This window comes from Oncorhynchus masou, chromosome 3, assembly GCF_036934945.1.
Source record: "Oncorhynchus masou masou isolate Uvic2021 chromosome 3, UVic_Omas_1.1, whole genome shotgun sequence".
In the NCBI taxonomy this organism is placed as follows: Eukaryota; Metazoa; Chordata; class Actinopteri; order Salmoniformes; family Salmonidae; genus Oncorhynchus; species Oncorhynchus masou.
In genome coordinates, this window is record NC_088214.1 from 32,758,042 (window position 1) to 32,785,331 (window position 27,290).

The 27,290-nt window shown below is 43.7% G+C and overlaps 1 protein-coding gene across 1 annotated transcript in view; it reads left to right on the forward strand.

The window, feature by feature from the left end:
* Positions 1-26,942, forward strand: part of LOC135514833 (partitioning defective 3 homolog) — a 250,086-nt gene extending 223,144 nt beyond the window's left edge. Inside the window, 3 exon segments of the mRNA XM_064938485.1 lie at positions 8,458-8,578; positions 15,634-15,788; positions 23,947-26,942. Coding sequence (XP_064794557.1) covers positions 8,458-8,578; positions 15,634-15,788; positions 23,947-24,355 — 685 coding nt within the window. The 3' untranslated portion in view covers positions 24,356-26,942.
* Positions 26,943-27,290: the final 348 nt, after the last annotated feature.

The following is a 27,290-nucleotide window of genomic DNA, read 5'->3' on the forward strand; positions in this document are numbered from 1 at the left end:
AGCATTCTAATCATGCCTTGCGATCGATGTCTCAGATCCCTGCTGTCCCGTACAGACAGTGCGTCTCATGCATGTTTCATTGTGCTACGTAACGTCTACTGTTTCACCAAAGCAGACAATAGTGTAATATCTAGGCCTCCAAAAATCGTTCATAGAACAACAGCCTTCAGGCCCTAGGAATCTGTTACACATCACTAGATAAATGCACTGGAAAGCACAGGCAACAATAGAGGTGCCAAATGAGCATGTGAATACAGTATTAACACTGCTCAACCCCTACTGTGCACCATCACAGTCATAGAGCTCTGCCATAATGGCCTGCTGTCAAGGCCATGATCGACTGGTGAGATGTCGGGTGTGATGGATGGCGGTTGGATGGTGGTGGTGGTGGGGGGGGGGTCGTAACAGAGAAATAAAGCCTGCATCCCAAATCGCACCCTATTCTCTTCATAGTTCACTACTTTTGTCCAGGGCCCAACAAAGTAGTGTAGGATATAGGGAAGCGGGTGACATTTGTGACGCTGCCAAAAGTCAGGGGCTGGGTGGAACATGGCTGAATGCACCGCCCACACTCCACTGTCTCTCTAGGCCAAGGGTCCATGGGAGCCCCCATCCATCACCTCAAGTCAGTCAATCAGTTAATGGACCAATCACGGCTGTCAGAAAGGCACTTACTGTAATATATATATACCGCCCCATAATATGATTATGATCCCACCAATCATAACTAATAATAAACTAATCCTTAATCTCTCTAAAAAAAATAAGAGCATTGTATTTGGTACAAATCATTCCGGAAATTCTAGACCTCTGCTGAATCTGGTAATGAATGGTGCGGTTGTTGAACAAGTTGAGGAGACTAAATGACTTGGTGTTACCTTGGAATGTAAACGGTCATGGTCAAAACATTTTGATTCAGTGGTTGGGAAGAGGTCGGTCCTTGATAAAGAAATACTTGACACCACACTCAACAAAGCAGGTCCTGCAGGCTCGAGTTCTATCTTATCATGATTATTGACCAGTCACATGGTCAGGTGCTGCAAAGAAGGACCTATAAAAACTGCAGCTGGCCCAGAACAGAGTAGCACCTCTTGCTCTTCACTGTAATCAGAGGGCTTATATCAATACTATATATGCCAGTCTCTCTTGGTCAAAAGTAGAGGAGAGACTGACTGCATCACTTCTTGTTTTTGTAAGAAACATTCATATGTTGAAAATTCCTAATTATTTTCAGTGTTACACAGCACTGATACACACACTTACCCCACCAGACATGCCATCAGGGGTCTTTTCACAGTCCCCAAATCCAGAACAAATTCAAGAAAACTTGAGGATTATGGAACTTCCTTGCATCAAAGATTGCTCAAATAAACAGCAAACCTGCTTTCAAAAAAACAGATAAAGCAGCACCTCGCGGCACAACGCCTCTCCCCTTTTGGACCTAGATATTGTTTGTATGTACTGATATGTAGACTATATGTGACATTTCAAATGTATGTAGTTCTGTCCTTGAGCTGTAATTGTTTATTCATGTTCTGTATTGTGTTTCATGTTTTGTGTGGACCCCAGGAAGAGTAGCTACTGCTATTGCAACAGCTAATGGGGATCCGAAATTAAATACCAAAATGATAAGGATTTTAGTTCACCATGTTTTTTTCCCCTTCTTGTGGTGGTGCTCGAACATGTCATAGAGCGAGGGCCAAAATGCACACACTGGTTCTTATCGAGCTAGTCTGCCAAAGGCTATGTTTTACACAGGTACCCCAAATCTGATCTTTTGCCACTAATTGGTGTTTTGACCAATCAGATCAGATCTGTTGCCAATAATTGGGCAAAATATCATAATTGGGCTCCCTATGTGAACGCAGCAAAAGAGATGTGTGTTTACTTCCTCTCAGTTTATGAAGGAAGGTCCCTAATTGCGTTCCCCCTAAACCAAGGGCACACCACTCACCACAAGGGTCTTCATCGTAACAATGTCTGTCTCCGTCCTAAGGATCCCATAATCCTATGTGACTCCCGTGGTCTGCTTTTATTTCATTTTGTATTTAGATTTTAGTTTGAGGATTTATTTCAAGTGAGCCTTGGCCAAGAAAATAGCATACGTTAATTTACACGCACAACACGGACAAAAAAAAAGAAGTACGTTCATTTGTCAAGTAAGAACAGTGCATGGAAAGAGCCCTCTTATAGGCTGACTGCTGGTGGTGAGATTGACAGAACAGCAGCTGGCTTTTACAGCCTGGGATTGAACGGGGATGATCTGCTCATCCAGAGATGGATTCGTAAAGCCTCCGTCACTCCCAGTAGTGCTCTTTCCTTCCCTCTGGAGTCCAGTAAGAACCCTGGTCTCCAACTTCCCCCACATATTAATATGATCAGGATGGGTGTTTTCCATTGCTGTCTTGTACCATTTCTATCTGTGAGATGCTCCCGTTATGTCCTGAGGGGTGGGAAGGAAGAGGAGCTCTGAAAGAGGCCATTCGGATTGAATCCAGGGGATTAGGAGCCTTTGGATCAGCTGCTACTGTCATTTACTGTATTTTACATTCTACTGTAGGGGCTCCCCTATAGACAGCCTTTGATTTTGACCTCCTTGGGGAGGGAGAATTAATAGGGACTGCAATGTGACAGTAGCCTGGTTTCATGATCTGTTTGTTCTGTCTAGCCAACTTCCTATGGTCATTATCTGTTTGTGTTGCATAGCCACCCATTGGAGTTGGCAAGACAACACCAACAAATCTGTGACCAGGCTCATGTGAAGGCTCCTTTTGACCAGAACTCAAGGAGTTGAGTTTTGGTCAATGGCTCCAAGTTTGACCCGTCACTTTTCACTGTACCTCCCAAACCAGGTTTTTAGATTTATGGCTGCGAACATCTACTGTCCCATCTGAGTGGAAATAACGAGTCCTGTACGTCTTTACGTTCACCCAGAGCCACACAGACGCGAGTCAGCACCTGGGGGACAGCTCCACCGACTCGCCCCGGGTCAAGGCCCGACTCAGAGCCGTGGCCCTATTCCTAGGCTACTATTCACTCCAAACTGGTGTTTTTGAAATTGTTTTGTTTGGCTGTAGGCATTATTTTGTTCTGCTGAAGTCATAGCCTCTTTTACTGTCCTAGTCCTGACCAAGCTTAAAGCCACAGACAAAACTTAAAGGGCACATCCTATCATAACATGAAATAAATAACTTACCAGTCACCTGCCCGGGATTTATACGTAAAGAATAGGGTGCCGTTTGGGATGCGCCCAAAGTCTGTTGTTATTGAGCCCCAGAGGCCAAAGTCTGTAAACGCTGACCTTTCAGGCCAGACACAGCAGATATTGAGTGAGCTTGTCCATAGGATGAAACTCATCTAACATTAAATCTCCCTCACCTCACTGCAGGAGTTTTCCTTATCTCTCGTTTTGTTATTTTCTATGGTTGATTTGGTTTTTTGTCAGTGAAGGAAAGCTTTTTAAAAAATCCTGCGTTCCTTAATAATTTAAATCCCTGTTTAAAGGCTTATTGGGTGATACCGAGGGGTACATTGAAACATCCAAACATTTCTGTTCCATTTCATAGTGTTATGATGTAGAAGAGTAGGGGACACACACACTGAGACACATACACTTTTTCCAATTCAATATTAGCCAGCACCAGTATTATGAAAAATGTCAGTGCTTCAAAACTATAATTCTAAGCAATAACCGTTTAAAAAATATATATAAAAAAATAAATCATACCGTGCTCCCAAATTGCACCCTATTCCCTACTTAGTCTCTGGTCAAACAGTGCACTAATGGGCCCTGGCCATAGGTAGTGCACTACATAGGGAATAGCCCAGTGCTCTGTTGAGTCATCTGTTCACAGGTTGCATGGCAGGCTAATATCTAATAAAGGCATTCTGTTATGCTGAACGCTGATGGTGCTGTGACCTGTAGGCAGGGTCACACATGGCGCCCCGGGGTCATGTGTGTTCAAAGGGGATATGACTGAGTTAAATATCACAGTGATTTGACAGATCACACATGGCAGTTTCCTACCCTAAACAGGCTTAATGGATATGTTCTGTGGTTATGGATTCAATGTTTGTCAGTAATGATTTAGGTATTGATCCAATGCTTTTTTTTTTTGCAAATGATTGAGATAACGTCTGCGGTTGTTTCATAGATCCCCAAACAGCCTTCGATGTGTCTGTCTGTTTCAGTTGTCTGGTTTTTGGAAGCAATGCTTTGTTGTTAATGATTGGGATGTTGTAAGGCTATTTCATAGGAACTCCTGAGACAGGAGAGTTTTAAGAGCTGGGCTTTTTTTTTGGGGGGGAGGGGGGGGCTTTTAAAGAGATCATAAAAGGATGTCCAGGAAAGTTACTGGCTTGTGTTTGAAAGTTGAAAAGTCCACTTCTGATCTCTCTCCTGCTGATGCTCTCTAGTCACCTGACAGGGCTGTTCAGAGTGGTAGTCTAACAGAGAAGTCAGGTTTGAATTAGCTTTACTCCAGGGGACCACAGATGACCTACACGTACATAGCTGGGCGTCCTTTCTCCCACCCCTCTCTCTCTCCGCCTCTCTTATTGTCATGCTAAAAGGGGGGCTGGTCTCACGGTAATTGACCCTAATTAACATAAACACATTTGGCATCTCCATGCCTCCGCTCATTACAAGCCGCTGATGTGCCTTTGGAACATCTACATTTAACAAGTCTAATGAATCAATTTAATATACACCATCACCATATATCCAGCATTTCATTTAGGCAGCTCTAAAGAAACATAATGGAGAAAATGTATATCATAAGGACAGAGTATGAGTCGGTCTACTGGATGTTATCAAGGCTATGCTACATGCTATATTCTTGTTCATTTAGCAGTTATAAGTCCCGTGCCATTATGTTATATTATATGGTTTTATAGTAAGAAGAATATAATTGAACTTGGCTGAATAAAATAGAAAGGATATTTTTCCCTTTCCGGAACGAGTGCGCAGATGAAGTGGCTCTGTTGAGTGATAATTTGAAACGGGTCCTATACGCTAGATTGAGTAATTTGGCAACTTGTGAGAGATACAAACCTTAGAATGTCTTATAAATCAAAACACGTAATGGGGCCTCATGGAACGTCTAAAGGCTATTGGTGATTTAAGAACATCGCAAAGAAAAGCTTGCGCTCTGTTCCTTGCCTCAGGCTGCACAGACCGTTCTCTCATCAAGTGATCATATTATCACCCATCAGACTATTCTCAATGTAATATTGTCTTTACTAATATGTACAGTTATCATTATTAAATGGGTAGGAACAGGGGCAAGGGGAAAAGGCCATCCATATGCACTCCAATAGCAAATGGAGGTCACTGTCCCACAAGTTTGTTTCCACTCATGCTGGATAGACCACTCCGGTTATTTCACTGATATTGAAGGCCGAGCCGCTAGGCCTCGACGGTCTCTCCCAAATCATGAGTAGAAAGATTGGAGAATAGCATAAGGGAACCAGTCCATCCAGAATGATACAGGCCACACTCAAAGGAAATTACTAGAATTTGTTTGAATTTGGAGTAAAGGCTAGAGCTATTATGTACCAAATACATCTTAAATAACTTTTTTTCTCATGTTTTTCTGCCTTGCGTAATATGTATTTTATAACAGCACAATCTCAATTTTAATTATGTTTTTTTTTTCACGCTTGGGCATATATAGGTATATGTGTATGTGTAACGGATGTGAAATGGCTAGCTTAGTTAGCGGTTCAATCGGTGACGTCACTTGCTCTGAGACCTTGAAGTAGTAGTTCCCCTTGCTCTGCAAGGGCCGCAGCTTTTGTGTAGCGATGGGTAACGATGCTTCGAGGGTGACGGTTGTTGATGTGTGCAGAGGGTCCCTTATTCGCCCGGGTATGGGCGAGGGGACGGTCTCATGTTATACTGTTACATATGCATAAGCTCTAATATGCGTATGGGTGTTGAATTAAATGCGTAAGGGTGTTGAATTAATATGCGTCTGCGTGTTTAACAAATGTGCGCATGGGTGTTGAACTAGTATGCGTATGGGTGTCGAATTAATATGCGTATGGGTGTTGAAAGCGCTGTCCATTTCGTTGTATTAGGCTTTGAAACAACATCCACAATAACCATGTTTTACACTGTTTCAACCTGTTGTTGAACTTCTTTCTTAAATCAATCACAGTGAGCTGAGATTTAAAAGCACCATACTGTTATGATGATAAGTGTTTGATGTGATTTTTGATTGTATTTGCATTGATGTCAGAGTGGTTAGAGGAACAATAGAGCCCTGATTACCGGACCTAATGGAGGAAGAACAGAGCCCTGAGTACCAGGCCATTAGGACCTAATGGAGGAAGAACAGAGCCCTGAGTACCAGACCATTTGGACCTAATGGAGGAAGAACAGAGCCCTGAGTACCAGGCCATTAGGACCTAATGGAGGAAGAACAGAGCCCTGAGTACCAGACCATTTGGACTTAATGGAGGAACAATAGAGCCCTGAGTACCAGGCCATTAGGACCTAACGGAGGAACAATAGAGCCCTGAGTACCAGGCCATTAGGACTTAATGAGGGAACAATAGAGCCCTGAGTACCAGGCAATTAGGACCTAATGGAGGAACAATAGAGCCCTGAGTACCAGGCAATTAGGACCTAATGGAGGAAGAACAGAGCCCTGAGTACCAGGCCATTAGGACCTAATGGAGGAAGAACAGAGCCCTGAGTACCAGGCAATTAGGACCTAATGGAGGAAGAACAGAGCCCTGAGTACCAGACCATTTGGACTTAATGGAGGAACAATAGAGCCCTGAGTACCAGGCCATTAGAACCTAATGGAGGAAGAACAGAGCCCTGAGTACCAGGCAATTAGGACCTAATGGAGGAAGAACAGAGCCCTGAGTACCAGGCCATTAGGACCTAATGGAGGAAGAACAGAGCCCTGAGTACCAGACCATTTGGACTTAATGGAGGAACAATAGAGCCCTGAGTACCAGGCCATTAGGACCTAACGGAGGAACAATAGAGCCCTGAGTACCAGGCCATTAGGACTTAATGGAGGAACAATAGAGCCCTGAGTACCAGGCCATTAGGACCTTATGGAGGGAAAATAGGGTTTTGAGTAGCAGACCATTAGGACTTAATGAGGGAACAATAGAGCCCTGAGTACCAGGCAATTAGGACCTAATGGAGGAACAATAGAGCCCTGAGTACCAGGCCATTAGGACTTAATGGAGGAACAATAGAGCCCTGAGTACCAGGCCATTAGGACCTGATGGAGGGAAAATAGGGTTTTGAGTAGCAGACCATTAGGACCTAATGGAGGAACAATAGAGCCCTGAGAACCAGGCCATTGGGACCTGATGGAGGGACAATAGAGCCCTGAGCACCTGATGGTAGTTAGCAAATTGGGTACTACCTAAGCATGTCCAGAGTGCATAAGAGGAGATTACTGTGACTTAACAATTCACATGGAATGTTATTGTCGTCCTGACTGCCGGTGTGGCGGAATTACGGTCACCGCAACCACTCCAATCTTCATCACTGCTTCTGGGACTGCCAGGGCTTCCTTACTGTATAATGCAGAGACTTAATATATGCCATTTAGCAGACATGTGTATCCAAAATGACTTACAATCATGCATGCATACATTTTACGTATGGGTTGTCCCAGGAATCAAACCCTCTATCCTGGCATGGCAAGTGCCATGCTCTATCAACTGAGCTACAGAGGACCTCTTTCTCTCTGGTCAAGGTCAGGTCAATAAGTATGCAGACGAAGCCAGGTGATGTGGGCCGTGGTTGTTTATGAGTGTGCTTAGAGACAATGGACAGAAGTTGGTGAGTGATGTGCGGCCTGAGGATGGAGCTTGACTATCGACTGTTCACACTACTTTGCTTTGTTCTTGCCTGTGTCCCAAATTCTCCCTATTCTCTTGACAGTTTATAGGGCTCTTGTCAAAGGTAGTGCACTATGCAAGGGATATGGTGCCATTAGGGCCACCATACTCCATGTTTATGAATAATACATTAGTATACATTAGTTTGATTCATGTTTGAGGCTTTACTGCTGGGTTTGCGAAACTCTGTCCTTGGGACTCTAAGGGGTGCACATTTCGTTTTTTGCCCTATCACTCCACCGTTGATTCAAATAATCAACTAATCATCAAGCTTTAATTTGAATCAGCTGTGTAGTGTTAGCGCACAAGCCGAAACGTGCACTCCTTGGGGTCCTGTGGACCGAGTTTGGGAAACGCTGCTCTACTGTGTATTACAGTCCAGTTTCTGGACCATTTCCCAGCTATGCTGATAGAAACAGTCCCAAATGGTACACTGTTTCCTAATGTAATGCACTGTAGGCTCTGGTCAAAAGTAGTGTACTATATAGGAAATGCTGTGCCATTTTGAGACACCGACTTGTTCCAAATGGGCCACCACCATGCTCATGTCGTATTTCCTCTCTCACTCTCAACCCCTTGCAGCAACAGACTAGCGCCTAGCAACCACGACCGGATACAGCGGCTGAGACACGAGTTCCAGCAGGCCAGGGGAGACGACGACCCTGACGACCGGAGACGCACCTACAGCTTCGAGCAGCCCTGGGTGAGTGTCTGAGACCAGGCTGAGAACCAGGTCGGTCCTGCCTGGCTCTCCATGGACCTCCTCCATGGACCCCCTCACTAACCACCACCAACCTCCCCACCACTGCCAGCCTAGGAGGGCTGCTAATACCCTGGCTAGCTGGCTGGCTAGCTGGCTACATCGTGGAGCCTCCTACTACCACTAACCTCACAACCACCGGGGCCAGCCCTGAGTATGGACTGTCCAGTATGACACTGACTGAACAACCTCCGCCTGTGGAGCTTGTTCTCATTAACTCCTCTGAGTCTCCCACCTAACCCAGGCTCTTCTCTAATAGGGTTGTTCCATATGATTTCAACGACCGTAACAAGTTTGGCGACTTCATCTTAAATCAGCCATAAATACACCTGTGACAGGGGGAATGGAAGCTTGTTGTGTCCAACAGGGAGGGAAAATGTCATTCTAGCTTCACAATTTTTGTATTTTTAAAACATTTCTAGCCTGTCTATTTATCTATTTTGGTTAAAGGGTGTTGTGCTCAACCCGCTCAGTTTTCTACCACAATACACCAGAAAATGAGTAGGACCAGCTTATCTACTTCTACACTGTGATTTGACTGTTAGTTCAAAGTCTTTTTTCCCTTTTCTTTACCATATTAAAACCAGAGTTCAGTGTAACAGGGTTGACCTTTAAAAGAATCACTAATAACATCAAATGAATAATAATATTCAGAAACAGAAATTACTTTGTCACAGCAACTAAATAACTAGGGCTTTAGAATGATGGTGAAAACGTGTAGAAATGTTGGTGTTAAGTGGATTAATGTTGGGGTAATATGGGTAAAAAAAATCTTCTTAGAAGTCAGAGGGTGTATGGAGGGACATGTCAAAATGCTGAATTTTGGTACTTTAGTGTTTATTAATATTAAAAATCAGATTTATTTAATTATCCATGTGGTATATATTAAAGAGCACTTCATTTAATATAACAGGCTTTTAAAATACAATATTGGCGCACAAATTCTACATAAAATATCATAGGGATGCACGCAAAATGGACTCTTTGTGGAGTGACCCAGAAGTGCTCAAAGTTCACATTATAAAATACTTTGACAATCCTGTTTGTAAGCATTTAAATAATATCAAACTCAACATTTTTTTCTTTTTCAGTGATGAAAACATGGATTTCTCATGTTACGGTGGTATATGCAAAATGGTCTCCTGAATGTTTTGGCATTCAGGTCTGAAAAGTCTACCACCGCAAACATGTATGAAAGGTTCAATTCAAATCAAAAAGGATGCAGTCAGAAAGGGTTTCAAATCATATGGAATGACCCAATAACTCTTACAACAACGGTTAAGTCCCAAATGGCATCCTATTCCCTATTAAGTGCGCTACTTTTGGCTCGAGGCCTATGGGACCTGGTTAAAAGTAGTGCACTACATGGAAAATAGGGTGCCTTTTTGGTTGCAACCAACATCTCCACCTGCATGCGTCTAGGAGCATGTGACCCTCTGGCAAGCTCACCTGACCTCTAACCCCACCCGTCACGACCACCACCCCCGTCGCACCACCTTTCTCATCCCATCTGCCATCAATGCCATCTGTTGGTCTGTCTGTCTGTCTCTCACAAAACAAGGACCCGCCCACCTTCTCAAGGACCAATGGACTCCTGTCTGTGTGTCTGATTGCGGGGGTGCTTTCTGTGTGATAAGAAAGCACCCCCGCAATTGTCGGTTTTTAACTGTGCCTTTTTAGAGAAGAGGTTCGGGCGTTGTGGATTTTTTTGAATTTGTACTCTTTTGTTGGCATGGCCACCAAAATAGGATGAGTGATAATTCAAGCAATTACAATTGGGGAAAAAATGGAAATGCCTTGATAATTCTTACAGAATACCTTTCTGTGATGTAATTGAAGGTCTCTGGTTCCTAGGTAAAGACTGCACTATGTCCTATTCTTCCATCCATTACACCAGCAGTATGCCTTAAGTATACATTTTACATTCTGTCTGTTACAATGTCAAATTATGAATGATCAGCAAAATAATTTGCCTAATGTTTGAAAGTCACTACTTTTTAATATTTCTAGAATATGTATATATTGTTGTGTCATTTCTTTGTCCCATAACCACTGCTGTGTATATTTAAATATTTGGCTGTATTACTCCTATACGTTGTTATGAAGTACATTTGTACTAATTCAACATTCGTCTCTTAGGCCTCTATACACGTGTGATGTTGTTTTTAGACTGTCAACATGTACCGTTTTTCTAATCTTTTGTATGGCGTTGTCTACGGATTGATTTGAATGAGTTTTCTAACAGTTGTAAACGGAGACCTCATGAACAGACTCCATTTGACCTCTGGGGCTGTATGAATCAGGTGTATCAGAGTCGGAGTACTGAGCAAGGATCATTCACTGTGATCTAAAAATGCAGAACTGATCCTAGATCAGCACTCCTACTCTGAGACGATTCATGTGTACGGGCCCTGGGCTTCATTTAGAGGTGATGATGATAAATCAAATAAAAAGCTTGGTCTTGTTTTGAGACACTGAGTGTGCCGTGTGTGTGGGGAAGGGCTTTCAAGCTGCGCTTTGTTGCTCCACACAGTCAAGCATGTACATATCGGTTGTGTCCCAAATGGCACCCTATTCCCTGAATAGTACACTACTGCCCAGCGCCTTAGGGGAATAGGGTGCTATTTTGGACTCAGGCATAGTCATTAAAGGGACAATCTGCAGTTGCTTCATCCATTTTTTGACTTCTAAATTAATGATATGTACCCATTGATTCTTGAAGAATATTACTTATAAATGCCACATGAGCTTAGTTCAACTGTCGTACCCCACCAGAACCCGAAATATAAGCTTGTTTTTCTCCAATGTTTGTAAACAATGTAAATGTAACAAGCACTACATAGCCTCAAAACATGGTTTAAACTATACATTTGATATCATGGATGGTTCGTCCTTGCATCCAGAGCTGTCTGAATTTGAGAGCGGTCACATTTCTCCAGCCCCTACACTCCGCTTTTTACCAAATCACTTTGTTTCAACTGCTGATTGCCGATTTAAAGTCCTTGATAATACCATCACATTGTTTATTTACATTACTGATAGAAAACAAAGTTACCCTGTTCCCATGACCGCACCATTGAAGGGAGTCAGACATAATTGCCATCACAATTTATTTCTAAATAACAGAATAACCAATGTCTTACAGAACCGCATAGTAATCAACAGTAATTTTGTGTTCTTAGATTTTTTCTTCTCTGCCATACTGATTGCCAAATTATGGAAAATGGTAACATATGTCGCTGAAAACTCAATTATGCTCCCTGTGCATATAGAGTGTCTTCAGAAAGTATACAGACCCCTTGACTTTTTCCACATTTTGTTACATTACAGCCTTGTTCTGAAATTGATTAAATAATTTTTCCCCCTCATCCATCTACACACAATTACCCCATAATGACTAAACGAAAACAGTTTTTTTTATATACTTTTTTACTCAGTCATTTGTTGAAGCACCTTTGGCAGCAATTACAGTCTTGGGTCTTCTTGGGTATGACACTATAAGCTTGGCACACCTGTATTTGGGGAGTTTCTCCCATTCTTCTCTGTAGATCCTCTCAAGCTCTGTCAGGTTGGATGGGGAGCGTTGCTGCATAGCTATTTTCAGGTCTCTTCAGAGATGTTCGATCGGGTTCAAGTCCGGGCTCTGACTGGGCCACTCAAGGACATTCAGAGACTTGTCCCAAAGCCACTCCTGCGTTGTCTTGGCTGTGTTCTTAAGGTCTTTGTCGTGTTGGCAGGTGAATCTTAACCCCTAGTCTCTGGTCCTGAGCGCTCTGGAGCAAATTTTCATCAGTAATCTCTCTGTACTTTGTTCCATTCTTCTTTTCCTCGATCCTGAGTCGTCTTCAAGACCCTCCCGCTGAAAAACATCTCCACAACATGATGCTTCCACCACCATGCTTCACCGTAGTGATGGTGCAAGGATTCTTCCAAACGTGACGCTTGGCATTCAGGTCAAAGAGTTCAATCATGGTTTTATCAGACCAGAGAATCTTGTTTCTCATGGTCTGAGGGTTGCCTTTTGGGAAACTTCAAGCGGCTGTCATGTGCCTTTTACTGAGGAGTGGCTTCCGTCTGGCCACTCTACCATAAAGGCCTGATTGGTAGAGTGCTGCAGAGATTGTTGTCCTTCTGGAAGGTTCTCCCATTTCCACAGAGGATCTCTGGAGCTCTGTCAGAGTGACCATCAGGTTCTTGGTCACCTCCCTCACCAAGGCCCTTCTCCCCTGATTGCTCAGTTTGGCCAGGCAGCCAGCTCTAGGAAGAGTCTTGGTGGTTCCAAACTTCTTCCATTTAAGAATGATGGAGGCCACTGTGTTCTTGGGGACCTTCAATGCTGCAGAAATGTTTTGGTACCCTTCCCAGATCTGTTCCTCGACACAATCCTGTCTCAGAGCTCTACGGACTATTCTTTCAACCTCATGGCTTGGTTTTTCCTCTTACATGCGCTGTCAACTGTGGGACCTTGTATAGACAGTTGATTTGATTTGATTTGTGTGCCTTTCTAAATCATGTCCAATCAATTGAATTTACCACAGGTGAACTCCAATCAAGTTGTAGGAATATGTCAAGGATGATCAATGAAAACAGGATGAACCTGAGCTCAATTTCAAGTCTCTTAGCAAAGGGTCTGAATGCCCAAGTATATCATGTATTTATTTTTATTTTTTTCATCAACTTTAGAATAAGGCTGTAACATAACAAAATGTGGAAAAACTCAAGCACTTGAACATTCATAGTGCAATGCTTTGTTCAATATATAGGGGATGTGGTGCTATTTGGGACGCAGAATGCATTTGTAGCCGTCTCATTATTAGAGTGAATTCATCAGACTAAGAGGCCCTATACATCAGAACATTAATTAATCAGTACATTATACATCAGTCCAGCCCCACCCACTCCATTCCATTTAGCGTGAGGAGACAGACTCAGCACATAACGTTCAATAAACATCTTCTGTAGTGGCCATAGTGTTCGGTCGAGACTAGTGTCACAAGTCCAAAAAAATAGAATTACACAAGGGGTAGACCATACTCAATATGGCCGCTGGCCCACCCATTACAGAACGCTGACTTGAATGGGAATGTCCGTTCTAGTAATTCTATTTCTATGGTCAAGTCAGTAAGAAGAATGACTTCTCTACATACACAAGGTGAAAAGACTTCTGGGAATTCCATTCTGGGGCCCATAGGGTAAACAATGAAGGGAGAGTCCCGCCATGTGGAAGCACTGACCCTGTCACTGTGAGTGTTCTTAGCAGGCTTTGATATTACAGGTCAGGCCAGCCCTGTGCATTATCTCCCTTATATCCCGCTGGGGACTGCTGTCTGGAATCCAGCATGTCTGTAGTTGTGCTGCAAATCACTTCCCTAATGATCCGGTCCTGCATGCTGTTTAGTTAGGTGTTCCTGGTTAGCGGAGGTTTGACAGCTCTACTTCTGATTGCTACCCCTCTGGATGGTATATTTCTCACTGTAGTACTATGGTCCAGAGGAGAGCGGCGGAATCTGGCTTGTATTCTGTAGGGAAGAAACGTTTTGGCAATGGGTACTACCGAAACTCGTCCAATAACAACACAGATTGTCACTTTGCGTTGCAAAACTTTTTGCTACTGTGTGCCCTACTGAACACGACCATGGTTTCCTTGGGCTAATTCGATCACAGTGACTGATCGACTGTGTTACTTCTGCATTGGGGAACCGTTATTGCGGTCATTTACCACACTAAGAGCAGTGCGTCCACGGGGGCTGCTTTTGCCAGCCAGAAGCGTTTATATTGCCTCTCTGTATTTTATTTTAGCGCCTTCCTTGCGTTCATTTTAATACCTTGATAAGCTTTATAGGTTGTGGTTTTCTAGCTTTGTTTCCTTGTCTTACAAAGTTATTATTTCAAGACACTAAAGGGATCAAGTATATCCAATCACACCATATTGCAAACTGTAATTTACGTATGCAATATGTAATATGCACAGTGAAATTCACATCTGGAACACATCTCGCTAGCGATATGGATGGAGATGAGCTACCCTTTAGGTGTCCATGGCCTGGCTGGCGTCGCCATGGCAACAGAGTGTGACAGCGCGCCCAACAGCCCAGGTTATGCCAATCAATCCCCGATGATTAAAAGGATTCATTAGGTTTAATGTGGGTGTCTCGGAGGTCCTCCCTGCGATGACAGGACAAATTGCTTTATGGCCCTTCCACCACTAGAGCGTGGCACTCTGTATGAATACTTGGCATGGCCCATCAAAGTAATATTAGATAGACTTTTGTGTTATGACTGATCCGTAGCCATTACACCCACCTCCTCGCTGATGAAAGATGGGGAAGGAGAAAGAAGGCGTGGTAGTTAGTCGTTCCTCGACGTGTTTCAATGTGTTCCGTAGAGGATATATGGGATGTGTGACTCAAATGGCACCCTATTCCCATATACAGTGCGCTATTTTTGACGAGGCCCCTGGTCAAAAATGTAGGTTGTACTGTAGGGTGCCATTTGGGAGGCATCCACAGTCAGGTGCCAGGAGGAGCTGGAGATAAGTGAATGACGACGCTGTTCCTCCGTGGCGTTCCATGGCGTGCTCTCTGGCTGTTCAGGACGGTTAATGACCTGCGCTAGGGCGTCGGCTGAGAGGCTTCGTGTACACCTGCAGTACTAACATCCATCTCATCTCCGTCCACCCTGCGTCACCAGCATGCTCCTCCGTCCTCCTCTCTGTCTGTCAGTCTAACCTCTGTTTGACCTGGCCACGGCGAAGGACAAGAGCAGGCCATGTCTTGGTGGCTCCTGGTAAGTATTGCAGAGCCATATATTTAGAGAGTTTGGCCAACTTTTAGTCCCTTCTATTTATTCATAGATTCACAGATGCACTGTAAATGCATCCTAATACATTTGGTCGAATCTCAATGTCCACACTCTTAAATGTAAGGCTCTGGTGCACTGCATGTGTCGGATAGTTGTGTGTGTTGAATAACCAGGATGTTGGCCCCTCCCTCTTTCAGCCCAACAACACCAACACAGGCCCAAGCCCGTACCAGACAGACGGACAACAGACAGGCCGACACTCTGTGTCTGTAGAGGTGCAGAGACAGAGACAGAGGCAGGAGGAGAGAGACGCCTTCCAACAGGCGCAGAGACAGTACAGCTCCCTGCCACGGTGAGTGAGGGTGTGTGTGTGTGTGTGCATGCGTGTCTGCCTAACAGTGAGGGAGAGAGAACACACATAGGCCATACAATGTTTTCCTCGTTCAACATAATCCCTATATTTTTTCAATTTCCATTTGATTCATTTAGCAGACGCTCTTATCCAGAGCGAATTACAGGAGCGATTAGGGTTAAGTGCCTTGTTCAAGGGCACAACGGCAGATTTTTCACTTAGTCGGCTCAGGGATTTGGACAAGAGATGTTTGGGTAACTGGCCCAATGCTCTTAACCGTTTGGCTGACTGCCTTGACCATGGTATTATGCATTCATATACACAACATCAGCCTGATATTATCAGTCCACATATACAAATGGGTCATTCCTGTCAAGCACAAATCAAATGTTATGCAAATGCAGATGTTAATGCGGGCGTAGCGAAATGCTTGTGTTCCCAGCTCCAACAGGGCAGTAGGATCTAACAATTCACAACAATATGCATACATCTGAAGTAAAAGAATGGAATTCAGGAATATATAAATATTAGGAAGTGCAATGTCAGTGGCATTGACTAAAATGCAGTAGAATAGAATACAGTATGTTAACATGATTAAAGTGACTAGTGTTCCATTATTAAAGAGACCATTGATTCCATGTCTATGTACAGTTGGAGTCGTTCAACCACTCCACAAATAACGTTCCCAAAGTAAACGGCCTATTTCTCATGACCAGATGCTAGAATATAAATATAATTGACATATTAGGATAGAAAACACTCTAAAGTTTCCAAAACTGTAAAAATATTGTCTGTGGGTATAACAGAACTGATATTGCAGGCGAAAGCCTGAGGATAAACCAATCAGGAAGAGCCTCTTATTTTGAAACCTCTGTGTTCCTATGCGTGCCTTTCCTCCATTTAAAGGGATATCCACCAGATTCCTTTTTCTGTGGCTTCTCTAAGGTGTCAACAGTCTTTATACATAGTTTCAGGCTTTTATTTTGAAAAATGAGCGTGAAGGATCACATTGCGTAAGTGGAGAGGTGGGGGCTCTCAGAGTGAGATGGTGCGCAATTGAGTGAAGCGGCCATTGTTCCTCCCGCTGTTATGGAAAAAGCAACACACTCGGTTGATATATTATCGAATATATATTTTAAAACCTACCTGGGGAATGATTATAAAAAACGTTTGACATGTTTCTGTGGACATTATGAAGACTATTTGGAATTTCCGTCTGCGTTGTCGTGACCGCTCTTTCCTGTGGATTTCTGAACATAACGCGACAAAGAAACGTCGGTATTTTGGGTATAAAAATAATCTTTATGGAACAAAAGGAACATTTGCTGTGTAACTGGGAGTCTTGTGAGTGAAAACATCCGAAGATCATCAAAGGTAAACGGTGAATTTGATTGCTTTTCTGATTTTCGTGACCAAGCTTCCTGATGCTAAGTGTACATAATGCTATACTAGGCTATCAATAAACTTACACCAACACTTGGACTGCTTTCGCTGTAAAGCATAATTTCTAAATCTGAGACGACAAGGTGATTAACAAAAGGCTAAGCTGTGTTTCAAAATATTTCACTTGTGATTTTCATGAATAGGAATATTTTCTAGGAATATTTATGTCCGTTGCGTTATGCTAATTAGTGTCAGTCGATGATTACTTTCCCTCATGCGGGATGGGAAGTCACTAGAGGTTAAAGGCAGTGCTACCAAATACTAATTGAGTGCATGTAAACTTCTGACCCGCTGGGAATGTGATGAAAGAAATTAAAGCTGAAATAAATAATTCTCTCTACTATTATTCTGACAGTTCACATTCTTAAAATAAAGTGGTGACCCTAACTGACCTAAAACAGAGAATGTTTACTAGGATTAATTGTGAAAAACTGAGATTAAATGTGTTTGGCTAAGGTGTATATAAACTTTAACTTCAACTGTATGTAGGGCAGCAGCCTTTAAGGTGCAGGGTTAGGTAACTGGGTGGTTGATGTCCTTGATGATCTTTTTGGCCTTCCTGTGAAGGTGCTGTAGGTGTCCTGGAGGGTAGGCAATGTGCCCCCAGTGATGTGTTGTGAAACCATAGTCTGGGGCTGCGTCCCAAATGACCCCTATTCTCTACATAAAGTACCCTTTTGACCAGAGCCCTATAGCCCCTGGTCAAAGTAGTCAAGATGTAAGGCATAGGTTGCCATTTGCGATGCAGCCAGGCTGTATTGCGTTACCAGCCCCAGTAATCTGACATGATCACACTAATCTGAGATAATGTGGTTACCTTTGATCTACATGATATGTGTGTTATTACAGGAAGTGGTGTGTCCGTCTGTGGCTTATGATTGGCTGAGGGGTTAGAGGATAGTTCATGCTTGTGATTGGCTGGGGATTATAGGATAGGTCATGCTTGTGTAGTGGGAAGCTGCTAAATGAGCTTGACTGGACTGTGAATGGTCAATGTTTTGTGGTAGAGATGAGTGTGTGTACAGGTGTGTGTGTGGGGGCAAACTGTAATCAATTTAACTTTAGGGGGTGGTTTTCCCCAGACCCTCCACAATTACAATACACTAAACTGTCAAGGCCTAGTAGATGTTGAAAACAAGTAGGTCCAACCACATCAAATTGCAAACATTGCTAGCGACCATAGAAACTGGAGGAAGCGAACTGCTCTGCAGCTGAACCATGATACTGTATGCTAACTAGTACAGTCTGGTGAGTTTAAACCAAGAGACACATTTTACAGTAACCTGAGATACACTACATGACCAAAAGTATATCGACACCTGCCCATTCCAAGATCCTAGGCATTACTAAGGAGTTGGTCCCCTCTTTGCTGATATAACAGCCTCTATTCTTCTGGGAAAGCTTGCCACTAGATGTTGGAACATTGTTGCATGGACTTGCTTCCATTCAGCCATGAGCATAAGTGAGGTTGGGCACTGGTGTTGGGTGATTAGGCCTGGCTTGCAGTCGGTGTTACAATTCATCCCAAAAGTGTTTGATGGGGTTGAGGACAGGGCTCTGTGCAGGCCAGTCGAGGTCTTCCACACCGATCTCGACTAACCAATTCTATATGGACTTCGCTTTGTGCACAGGGGCATTGTCATGCTGAAACAGGAACGGGCCTTCCCCAAACTGTTGCCACAAAGTTGGAAACACAGAATCATCTAGAATGTCATTGAATGTTGTAGCGTTAAGATTTCCCTTCACTGGAACTAAGGGGCCTAGTCCTAACCATAGAAAAACAGCCCAGACCATTATTCCTCCTCCACCTAACTTTACAGAAGGCACTGTGCGTTTGGGCAGGTAGAGTTCTCCTGGCATCCACCAAACCCAGATTAGTCTGTCGACTGCCAGAGGGTGAAGCGTGATTCATCACTCCAGAGAACACATTTCCACTGCTCCAGTGTCCAATGGCGGCGAGCTTTGCACCATTCCAGCTGATGCTTGTCATTGCGCATGGTGATCTTAGTCTTGTGTGCGGCTGCTCTGCCATGGAAACCCATTTCATGAAGCTCCCGACGAACAGTTATCGGGTTGATGTTGCTTCCAGTGGCAGTTTGTAACAGACGATTTGTATGCACTTCAGCACTCGGCAGTCCCGTTCTGTGAGCTTGTGTAGCCTACCACTTTGCGGCTGAGCCGTTGTTGCTTCAAGACCTTTCCACTTCACAATAACACCACTTACAGTTGACCTGGGCAGCTCTAGTAGGGCCGAAAATTGACGATCTGACTTATTGGAAAGATGGCGTCCTATGACAGTGCCATGTTGAAAGTCACTTAACTCTTCAGTGAGGCCGTTCTACAGCCAATGTTTGTCTATGGAGATTGCATGGCCGTGTGGTCGATTTTATACACCTGTCAGCAATAGGTGTGGCTGAAATGGTCAAATCCATTCATTTGAAGGGGTGTCCACATACTTTTGTGTATGTAACAGTAAATACCCCGTATGCTCTCGACCCTACATTCTCCAGTCAGCAATGACTTATCACCAAGATGTAATCTCCTCTTCTCCGAGCTAGTACTTCATCAATGCTGCTTAATCCTCGGTTGTTGATACAGAATCCCGCTTGTTAAATATTTGAAGAAGCAGATCTGTTTAAAGCGGATATTTATTGTACCAATGTCTCCGATGCCTGGTCAAAGAAACATCCTGTGGCTTTGTGGTGTAATTTAATTGTAATTCTATTAAGGCCAGTTGTTTGGATAAACCTGTTTTGTATTATTTTAAGAATCTGATTGTTTACCTTCAAAATGCCATTGGATGACCAGTCCACAGCCTTGGAGTAATGTGGGGCCTGGTATCAGCTTGTGTGATTTTGATGGATTTCATATGGCCCCAGACACACACACACACACACACACACACAACTGCTGTCGTTGGTTGAATGGCTGAATCATGGCCTATGCGTTCAAAAACAGCTTTCGTTTCAGATAAAGGTCAGTTTCCTCTTGGGGAAGCTTTGCTAAACAAGGGGTTCCAATTCAAATGCATCATTTGAACAATGACTGTTGTTGAGAGCCCATATTCATCAATGAAACAGCATTGATCACACAGCGAAAGTCATGCCATTTACAGCAGGACCAAAGGGCCTCCCACTGCAACAGCTGCCGTAGTTTTGGTCTCTTTAGAACACTGACTGTCTGTGTGCGTCCCAAATGGCACCCTATTCCCCATATAGTGCACTACTTTTGACCAGAGCCCTATGGTTGTGCACTGAGGGAATGGAATAGTGTGCCATTTGGGACATAGAGAATGTCACTAATGCCACATGTTCCTCCTCCATCCCCTCTCTCGCTTTCTCTTTTTACATCATATGTACAGTACTGGCACGATATCTAATGGAGAAGAGATAGCTGGTTTACATTACTCACAGAGAAACGGCCCAGTTGTCCTTTTATGTCAATGAAATGAAATCATATGTGGAGGATGAAGAGACCCGTCTTTTGAAATTGGAATTCTTCAACCAGGGGTTTAATGTCGATAGTTGGGTTTTTGTTTCAATGTACAGTACCTGTCAAAAGTTTGGACACACCTACTCATTCAAGGGGTTTTCTTTATTTTCTACATTGTAGAATAATAGTGAAGCCATCAAAACTATGAAATAACACACATGGAATCATGTGGTAAGCAAACAAAGTGTTAAACAAATGAAACAATATTTCAGATGTTAGATTCTTCAAAGTAGCCACACTTTGCCTTGATGACAGCTTGAGGGAGTCACCTGGAATGCTTTTCCAACAGTCTTGAAGGAGTTCCCACATATGCTGAACACTTGTTGGCTGCTTTTTTCACTCTGCGGTCCAACTCATCCCAAATCATTTCAATTGGGTTCATGATAGTCCGACTAAGCGCAAACCAGATGGGATGGCGTATTGCTGCAGTATGCTTTTGTACTTATGCTGGTTAAGCGTGCCTTGAATTCTAAATAAAACACAGACAGTGTCACCAGCAAAGCACCATCACACCACCTCCTCCATGCTTCACTGTGGGAACTCATCAGTCCAAACGATAGATTTCCACTGGTCTTATGTCACTTGCTCGTGTTTCTTGGCCCAACTAAGTCTCTTCTTCTTATTGGCGTCCTTTTAGTAGTGGTTTCTTTGCGGCAATTCGACCATGAAGTCCTGATTCATGAAGTCTCCTCTGAACAGTTGATGTTGAGATGTGTCTGTTACTTGAACTCTGAAGCATTTATTTGGGCTGCAATTTGAGGCTGGCAACTTGAATGAAATAATCCTCTGCAACAGAGGTAACTCTGGGTCTTCCTTTCCTGTGGAGTTCCTCATGACAGACAGTTTCATTATAGTGCTTGATGGTTTTTGCGAATGCTCTTGAAGAAACTTTAGTTTCTCTTTGCTTATTTGAGCTGTTCTTGCCATAATATGGTCTTTTATCAAATAGGGCTATCTTCTGTATACCACCCCTACCTTATCACAACACAGCTGACTGAGATTGATTGGCTCAAATGCCTTAAGAAGGAAAGAAATTCCACATTAACTTTTAACAAGGCACACCGGTTAATTGAAATGCATTCCAGGTGGCTATCTCATGGTTGAGAGAATAGCAAGAGTGTGAAAAGCTGTCATCAAGGCAAAGGGTGGCTACTTTGAAGAATCTCAAATATAAAATTTGTTTAACACTTTTTTTGCTTACTACATGATTCCTTATGTGTTATTTCATAGTTTTGATGTCTTCACTATTATTCTACAATGTAGAAAATCTTAAAAGATAAAGAAAAACCCTTGAATGAGTACGTGTGTCCAAACATTTGACTGGTGCTGTATGTTATGGGTTGAAAGAAAGCATATCTACACTGAACAAAAATAGAAATGCAACATTTAAATTGTTGGTCCCATGTTTCATGAGCTGAAATAAAAGATTTCCGAATTATTTTTTTCCTTACGCACAAAAAACTTATTTCTCTGAAATGATGTGCACAAATGTGTTTACATCCCTGTTACTGAGCATTTCTCCTTTGCCAAGATAATCCATCCACCTGACAGGTGTGGCATATCAAGAATCTGATTAAACAGCATGATCATTACACAGGTGCATCTTGTGCTGGGGACAATAAAAGGCCACTCTAAAATGTGCAGCTGTTGCCAATTGAATGTTAATTTCTCTACCATTTTTGAGAATTTGGCAGTACGTCCAACCGGCCTCACAACCGCAGACCACGTGTATTGCGTCGGGTGGGCGAGCAGTTTTCTGATGTCAACTTTGTGAACAGATTGCCCCTTGGTGGCGGTGGGTTTATGGTATGGGCTAGCATAAGCTACGGACAACGAACACGATTGCATTTTTATCGATGACAATTTGAATGCAAAGAGATACTATGACGAGATTGTGAGGCCCTTTTTTTAAGGTATCTATGAGCAACAGATGCATATCTTTATTCCCAGTCATGTGAAATCCATAGATTAGGGCATGATTTATTTATTTAAACTGACTGATTTCCTCATATGAACTGTAACTCTGTAAAATCAATGAAATTCTTGCGTGTTGAGTTGATATTTTTGGTCAGTATATTTTTAACCGGTTATCTTCACACAAAGGTCTGGTATCACACACATTTTTCATTATTAGTGGTTCTTCAAATGATTCTTCAAATACAGAAATAATATGGTTTCTTCTTCACAGTTGGTTGATAAATCCACTAATTATGCATGGCTCTGAGACAAAAGCCTGTTAGTTGCAGACCTGGGTTCAAATACTATTTGAAATCTTTCATATACTTTGAGTGTTTGCTCTATCCTGCCTTGAGTGCCAGGTGGGTGGGGTTTACAGTTTTGGGACTATTCTATTGGTCCATCAGACAAGCTCAATCAAGCACAGATTAAGGATTTGAAATTATTTCAAATGGTGTTTGAACCCAGGTCTGGTTCGTTGATGTTATTCAGTCTATTCCATTTCTCCTGCCCCTGAGATAAACAGTGCTCTTGGCCTGAACACTCATGCATATCATATGGGCTGAACACAGAGCGCTCACAAAGTGCCCAGTCAAGCATGAGTCGGGGTGATGTCACACACACACATCTGCAGGGCTGACTGACTGTATGTTGTATGGAAGAAGGAGGCTGACAGCTCCTCCTTTTTAAATACCATGTCAGATTTCTACTGTGAAACCGCCAGAGTGACATAGTGGGTCCGGTTGAGTCTCATTTGCAGCAGGGCTGCTATTACTGCCTGTCAAACCCAATGGGCCGGTCTGTCCTTCACAAAAGGGTTATATGGATGGAAATGGCTGTGTCACTGTCCCTCTAGTTTAATGTGTTTCTATGTTTTTATTGTGTGCTAAATTGCCTATTGGTTATGGGTGGTGCTGGGCTTTGTCTGGCCCGGCCTCTCTCTGTGGAATCTCCTCTTTCCGAGTCATTGCACCCCTTCTCTTTAAAACCCTCTGAACATCTTCACTCGTGTCTCACCCGTAGAAATAGCATCACCACTGGCACACTCTAAATGACAGCCTGTTTTATTCCCATGGGTACAGTATAAATAGACACCAGTCCAGTCCACCCATTATGGGATTATTGGCTTGAATATGGAATCCCATTCTAGTCATTCTATTTCTGTAGTCTCGCCTTTTCTCTCACTTTCTCACTTTCCTCTTTAAAACGCTCCGTTCACTCGTGTCTCGCACTTCCTTTCATTCACGCTTTTTCCCTCCCTCCACAGGCAACCCAGGAAGAACCCCAGCTCCATCTCGCAGGACTCCTGGGACAAGGTCTACCCGCCGGGTGATGGCTTCCAGACGGCCAAGGAGAACCCTCGCTACTCTAGCTACAAGGGTTCCAGAAACGGCTACCCGGGGATGAGCGGCGTGAATGCCCGCGTCCTCCTGGAGGCCCAGGAGCTGCTGAGGCAGGAGCAGAGACGCAGGGAGCAGGAGGCCAAAGGGAAGCAGCTACTGCTAGCGCCCACGCAGGAACACCCCGGGAACAACACCTATGACGGTTACTCGGCTCACAAGGACCCTGTGTCGCCTAAGGGCCCCTATAGACAGGACGTACCCCCCTCGCCCTCCCAGCTGGCCAGGCTCAACAAGCTGCAGGGGCCCGAGAAGGGAAGGCCCTTCTACTCCTGAGGGAACAGAGGAAAGGGGAAGGGACAGGGCTTCCAAGAGGAGGCCACAATTTGTGGCGCTGGATATGGACAACTTGAGGAGCTGCTTAGCAGCAACTCCTGAGGAGATGGGGACAGGACAGACAAGAGGGGCCACTGTTGTGGAAGATGTGGACAACTTGAGGAGCTGCTTAGCATAGAATGGGGAAGCTCCTTCTACTCCTGAGGGGATAGGGGTAAGGATAGGGACAGGCAAGAGGGGGCCACAGTTGTGGAAGATGTGGACAACTTGAGGAGCTGATTGGCCGAGATTGATCTAAGAAGAGTTATGGACTGCACAGTGGGTGTTTGAATTAATGGCTTACCCTGAATGTGACCTCTTAGTCTTCCATTCAGTCCTAGTCAGTCATGTTCCCCTCCTACAGACTGCTTGTTGTTAAGTGAGACTTTCTGTATTTATGGTCACAATGCTTTCTGGGTAGTAGTGTTGTGTGATTCACAGACATCTGTTACCCTCACGCTCTGACAATCAAACAGATAGGCAAACGGCCGTTATTTTAAGCCATGGACAAGTGTGTATGTGTGGGTGTGTGTGCCTTTGTGCATGCGTGCATGTGAGAGAGACCGTGTGTCTGAGTGTGAGTGAGCGATGTGCGAGTGTGGTGTGGTCTCCATCATTGACACTTCCATTGTGGTCTGGTGTTGTTAACCATGGCTCCTACATGACCTGTCACCCCTGCCCCTTGCCCACCCCTGGCCAGGAAAAACCCCTGGGCTGCCTAGACAGTACTACTCTAACACTAAATCAAAATAACAACGCTGAGCTTCTCTCAATATTCTATTTATCTGTTTTAATCGTTTTTGTCTTTATGAGAAGCCCCTTCAGTAGTCCCCAGAGGGTTCGAGAAAAGAGAGAGGGAGTGGAAAGAGAGGGAGTGTGTTAAAGGAGGGGGAGAAGGAGGGCATAGCACTGGTTATTAATGAAGGCCCCTCATAAATGATTCATGTGTGTGTCGTCTCCACAGAGAGTGAGAGAGAGGTCTCTGATCCACTGCCTGGCCTCTCTGCTCTGGGCACGGCTAACCTGGCCTGCCTGTCTGCCTGTCTCTGGCTCCATCCTCTCCTCCTCCCCACCTCTCCTCTTCCCCCGTCAGCCCTGCACTGAATTTTTCATCACAAGCCACCTGCTGCCTGCCACAGCCAAAGAACAGAACACAGTCGCAAGAGGCTGTTCCGGAGTGGAGGGCCACATCACGGTTTCGCTCCACAAAGAAACAGAAAGAGAGACAATCGGAATACTGATGCAAGATTTCGGTTTAATCGACCCATCTTCCTTTGTTAATAAAAATATGAAATTGTGTTTGAGTGGTAGTTGCGTTCAGCTGCCGTATAGCTGGGAACTAGTGAGTCACTCTCCTCTTGTATATAATGGGCCTTTAATGTGACGATGCTCGGATGTCTATGAAATGTACAGAATGGTGGAGATGAATGCAACCGAACAAAGGAGAGTGTGGTGAACACACAAAAGGGGAAAAAAAGAAAATGACTGGCGTATGTACTCTGTCGCCTCGTGGTATACTATAACAGAAGTGTCTGGCACCTCGCTGCTTTGGAGATGTGCTTCAATGTGTTCTCCCTACGCCAAGTACAGTCATATGAAATGCATTAGCTTCCATTTGTGAGTTAACGCGGACTGCGTCCCAAATGGCACTCTATTCCCTACATAGTGCACTACTTTTGACCAGATCCCTATGGTTGAGCGAAATAATTTTGAGTGCCATTTGGGACTCAGGCCATGGTGTGAGAGAGCGAACTCCCTGTATCAGCTGTTGAACATGTCTAACATGGAAATAAGAGTGTTATGTCGTCTGCTCTGCAGTACTTCGCCAATGTCTGCAGTCTGGTGGGAATCTGTTGTGTGGTGTCCATTGCTAGCCTGGATCCAGATCTCTTTGTGCTGTCTAGTTTACGTCTACGGTCAACGTTGTTAACAGGGGTGTAGGATGACGTTCCCTCGGCCTAGTCGCTGATCTTGGGTTAGTTTTGCATTTCCCTCACTTATGGTTGTGATTGGGGGAGGGGAAAGCTGATCCTAAATCTGTACCTAGGGAAAACTCGAGCCCGGATGCAGTTAACAAGACGGCACAAACAGATCTGGGACCAGGCTAGTTCATGGCTAGGTTCAGAGGACTATAATAAGTGCCTGAGGAGGGAAAACAATGTGGTCAGATCCTTTTTGTAGCTAACTGACACACCAATACACCAAGTATTTTTCACATACCGTTTGAATCTCTTCGGTACAGTATGTCATGATTGTTTTGGGGTACTTTTGTTTCCCTGAAACGCTTTCGTTGATTGGTTCTAGTTTTTTTTTACAGTGAAAGTTAAAATAAGCCTCTGCGTTAGGGGATCAGTCTATTTGTATCCCGTCTGACTTCACAATGCTGTATGTATGTATCACGACGTTTAAAGTATAAAGCTATTGTAAGCACAGTGCAATTGTTTTTCAGACTTTGACCTGATATATTTAGAAATGTATACAGACCTTTTTCCTGTACATATCACATTTAAAATAAAAGGAAGGTGGTTTCAACCTGTTTACAACTGTCTGTCTGGGATGTATTCTATTCTACTTCCTGTCCTTTTGAAAAATGAGCTGTCAGTGGTGTCAGGTTCAGGAATCCTCATTAGTAGCAGTGAGTCTGGTTTCATCCACTCTTGAATCTTTAATAGGCTTTTGCCTTTATCATTAGGCTATTGTAGTTCTGAGCTTCAAAATCTTGAATTTGAATAGAGCTCTGTGCATATGCATGTCCCTGTATGGTTGTGTGTGTGTGTATGGTTGTGTATGTGATTTTGTGTATATGCCTTAGTCCCTGCGTGTCCGCATTTACATTGTCAATGCAGTTCGTATGCTTTAGTCATCCCTAAATCCCTGTGTTTCCCGTTGTTAATTG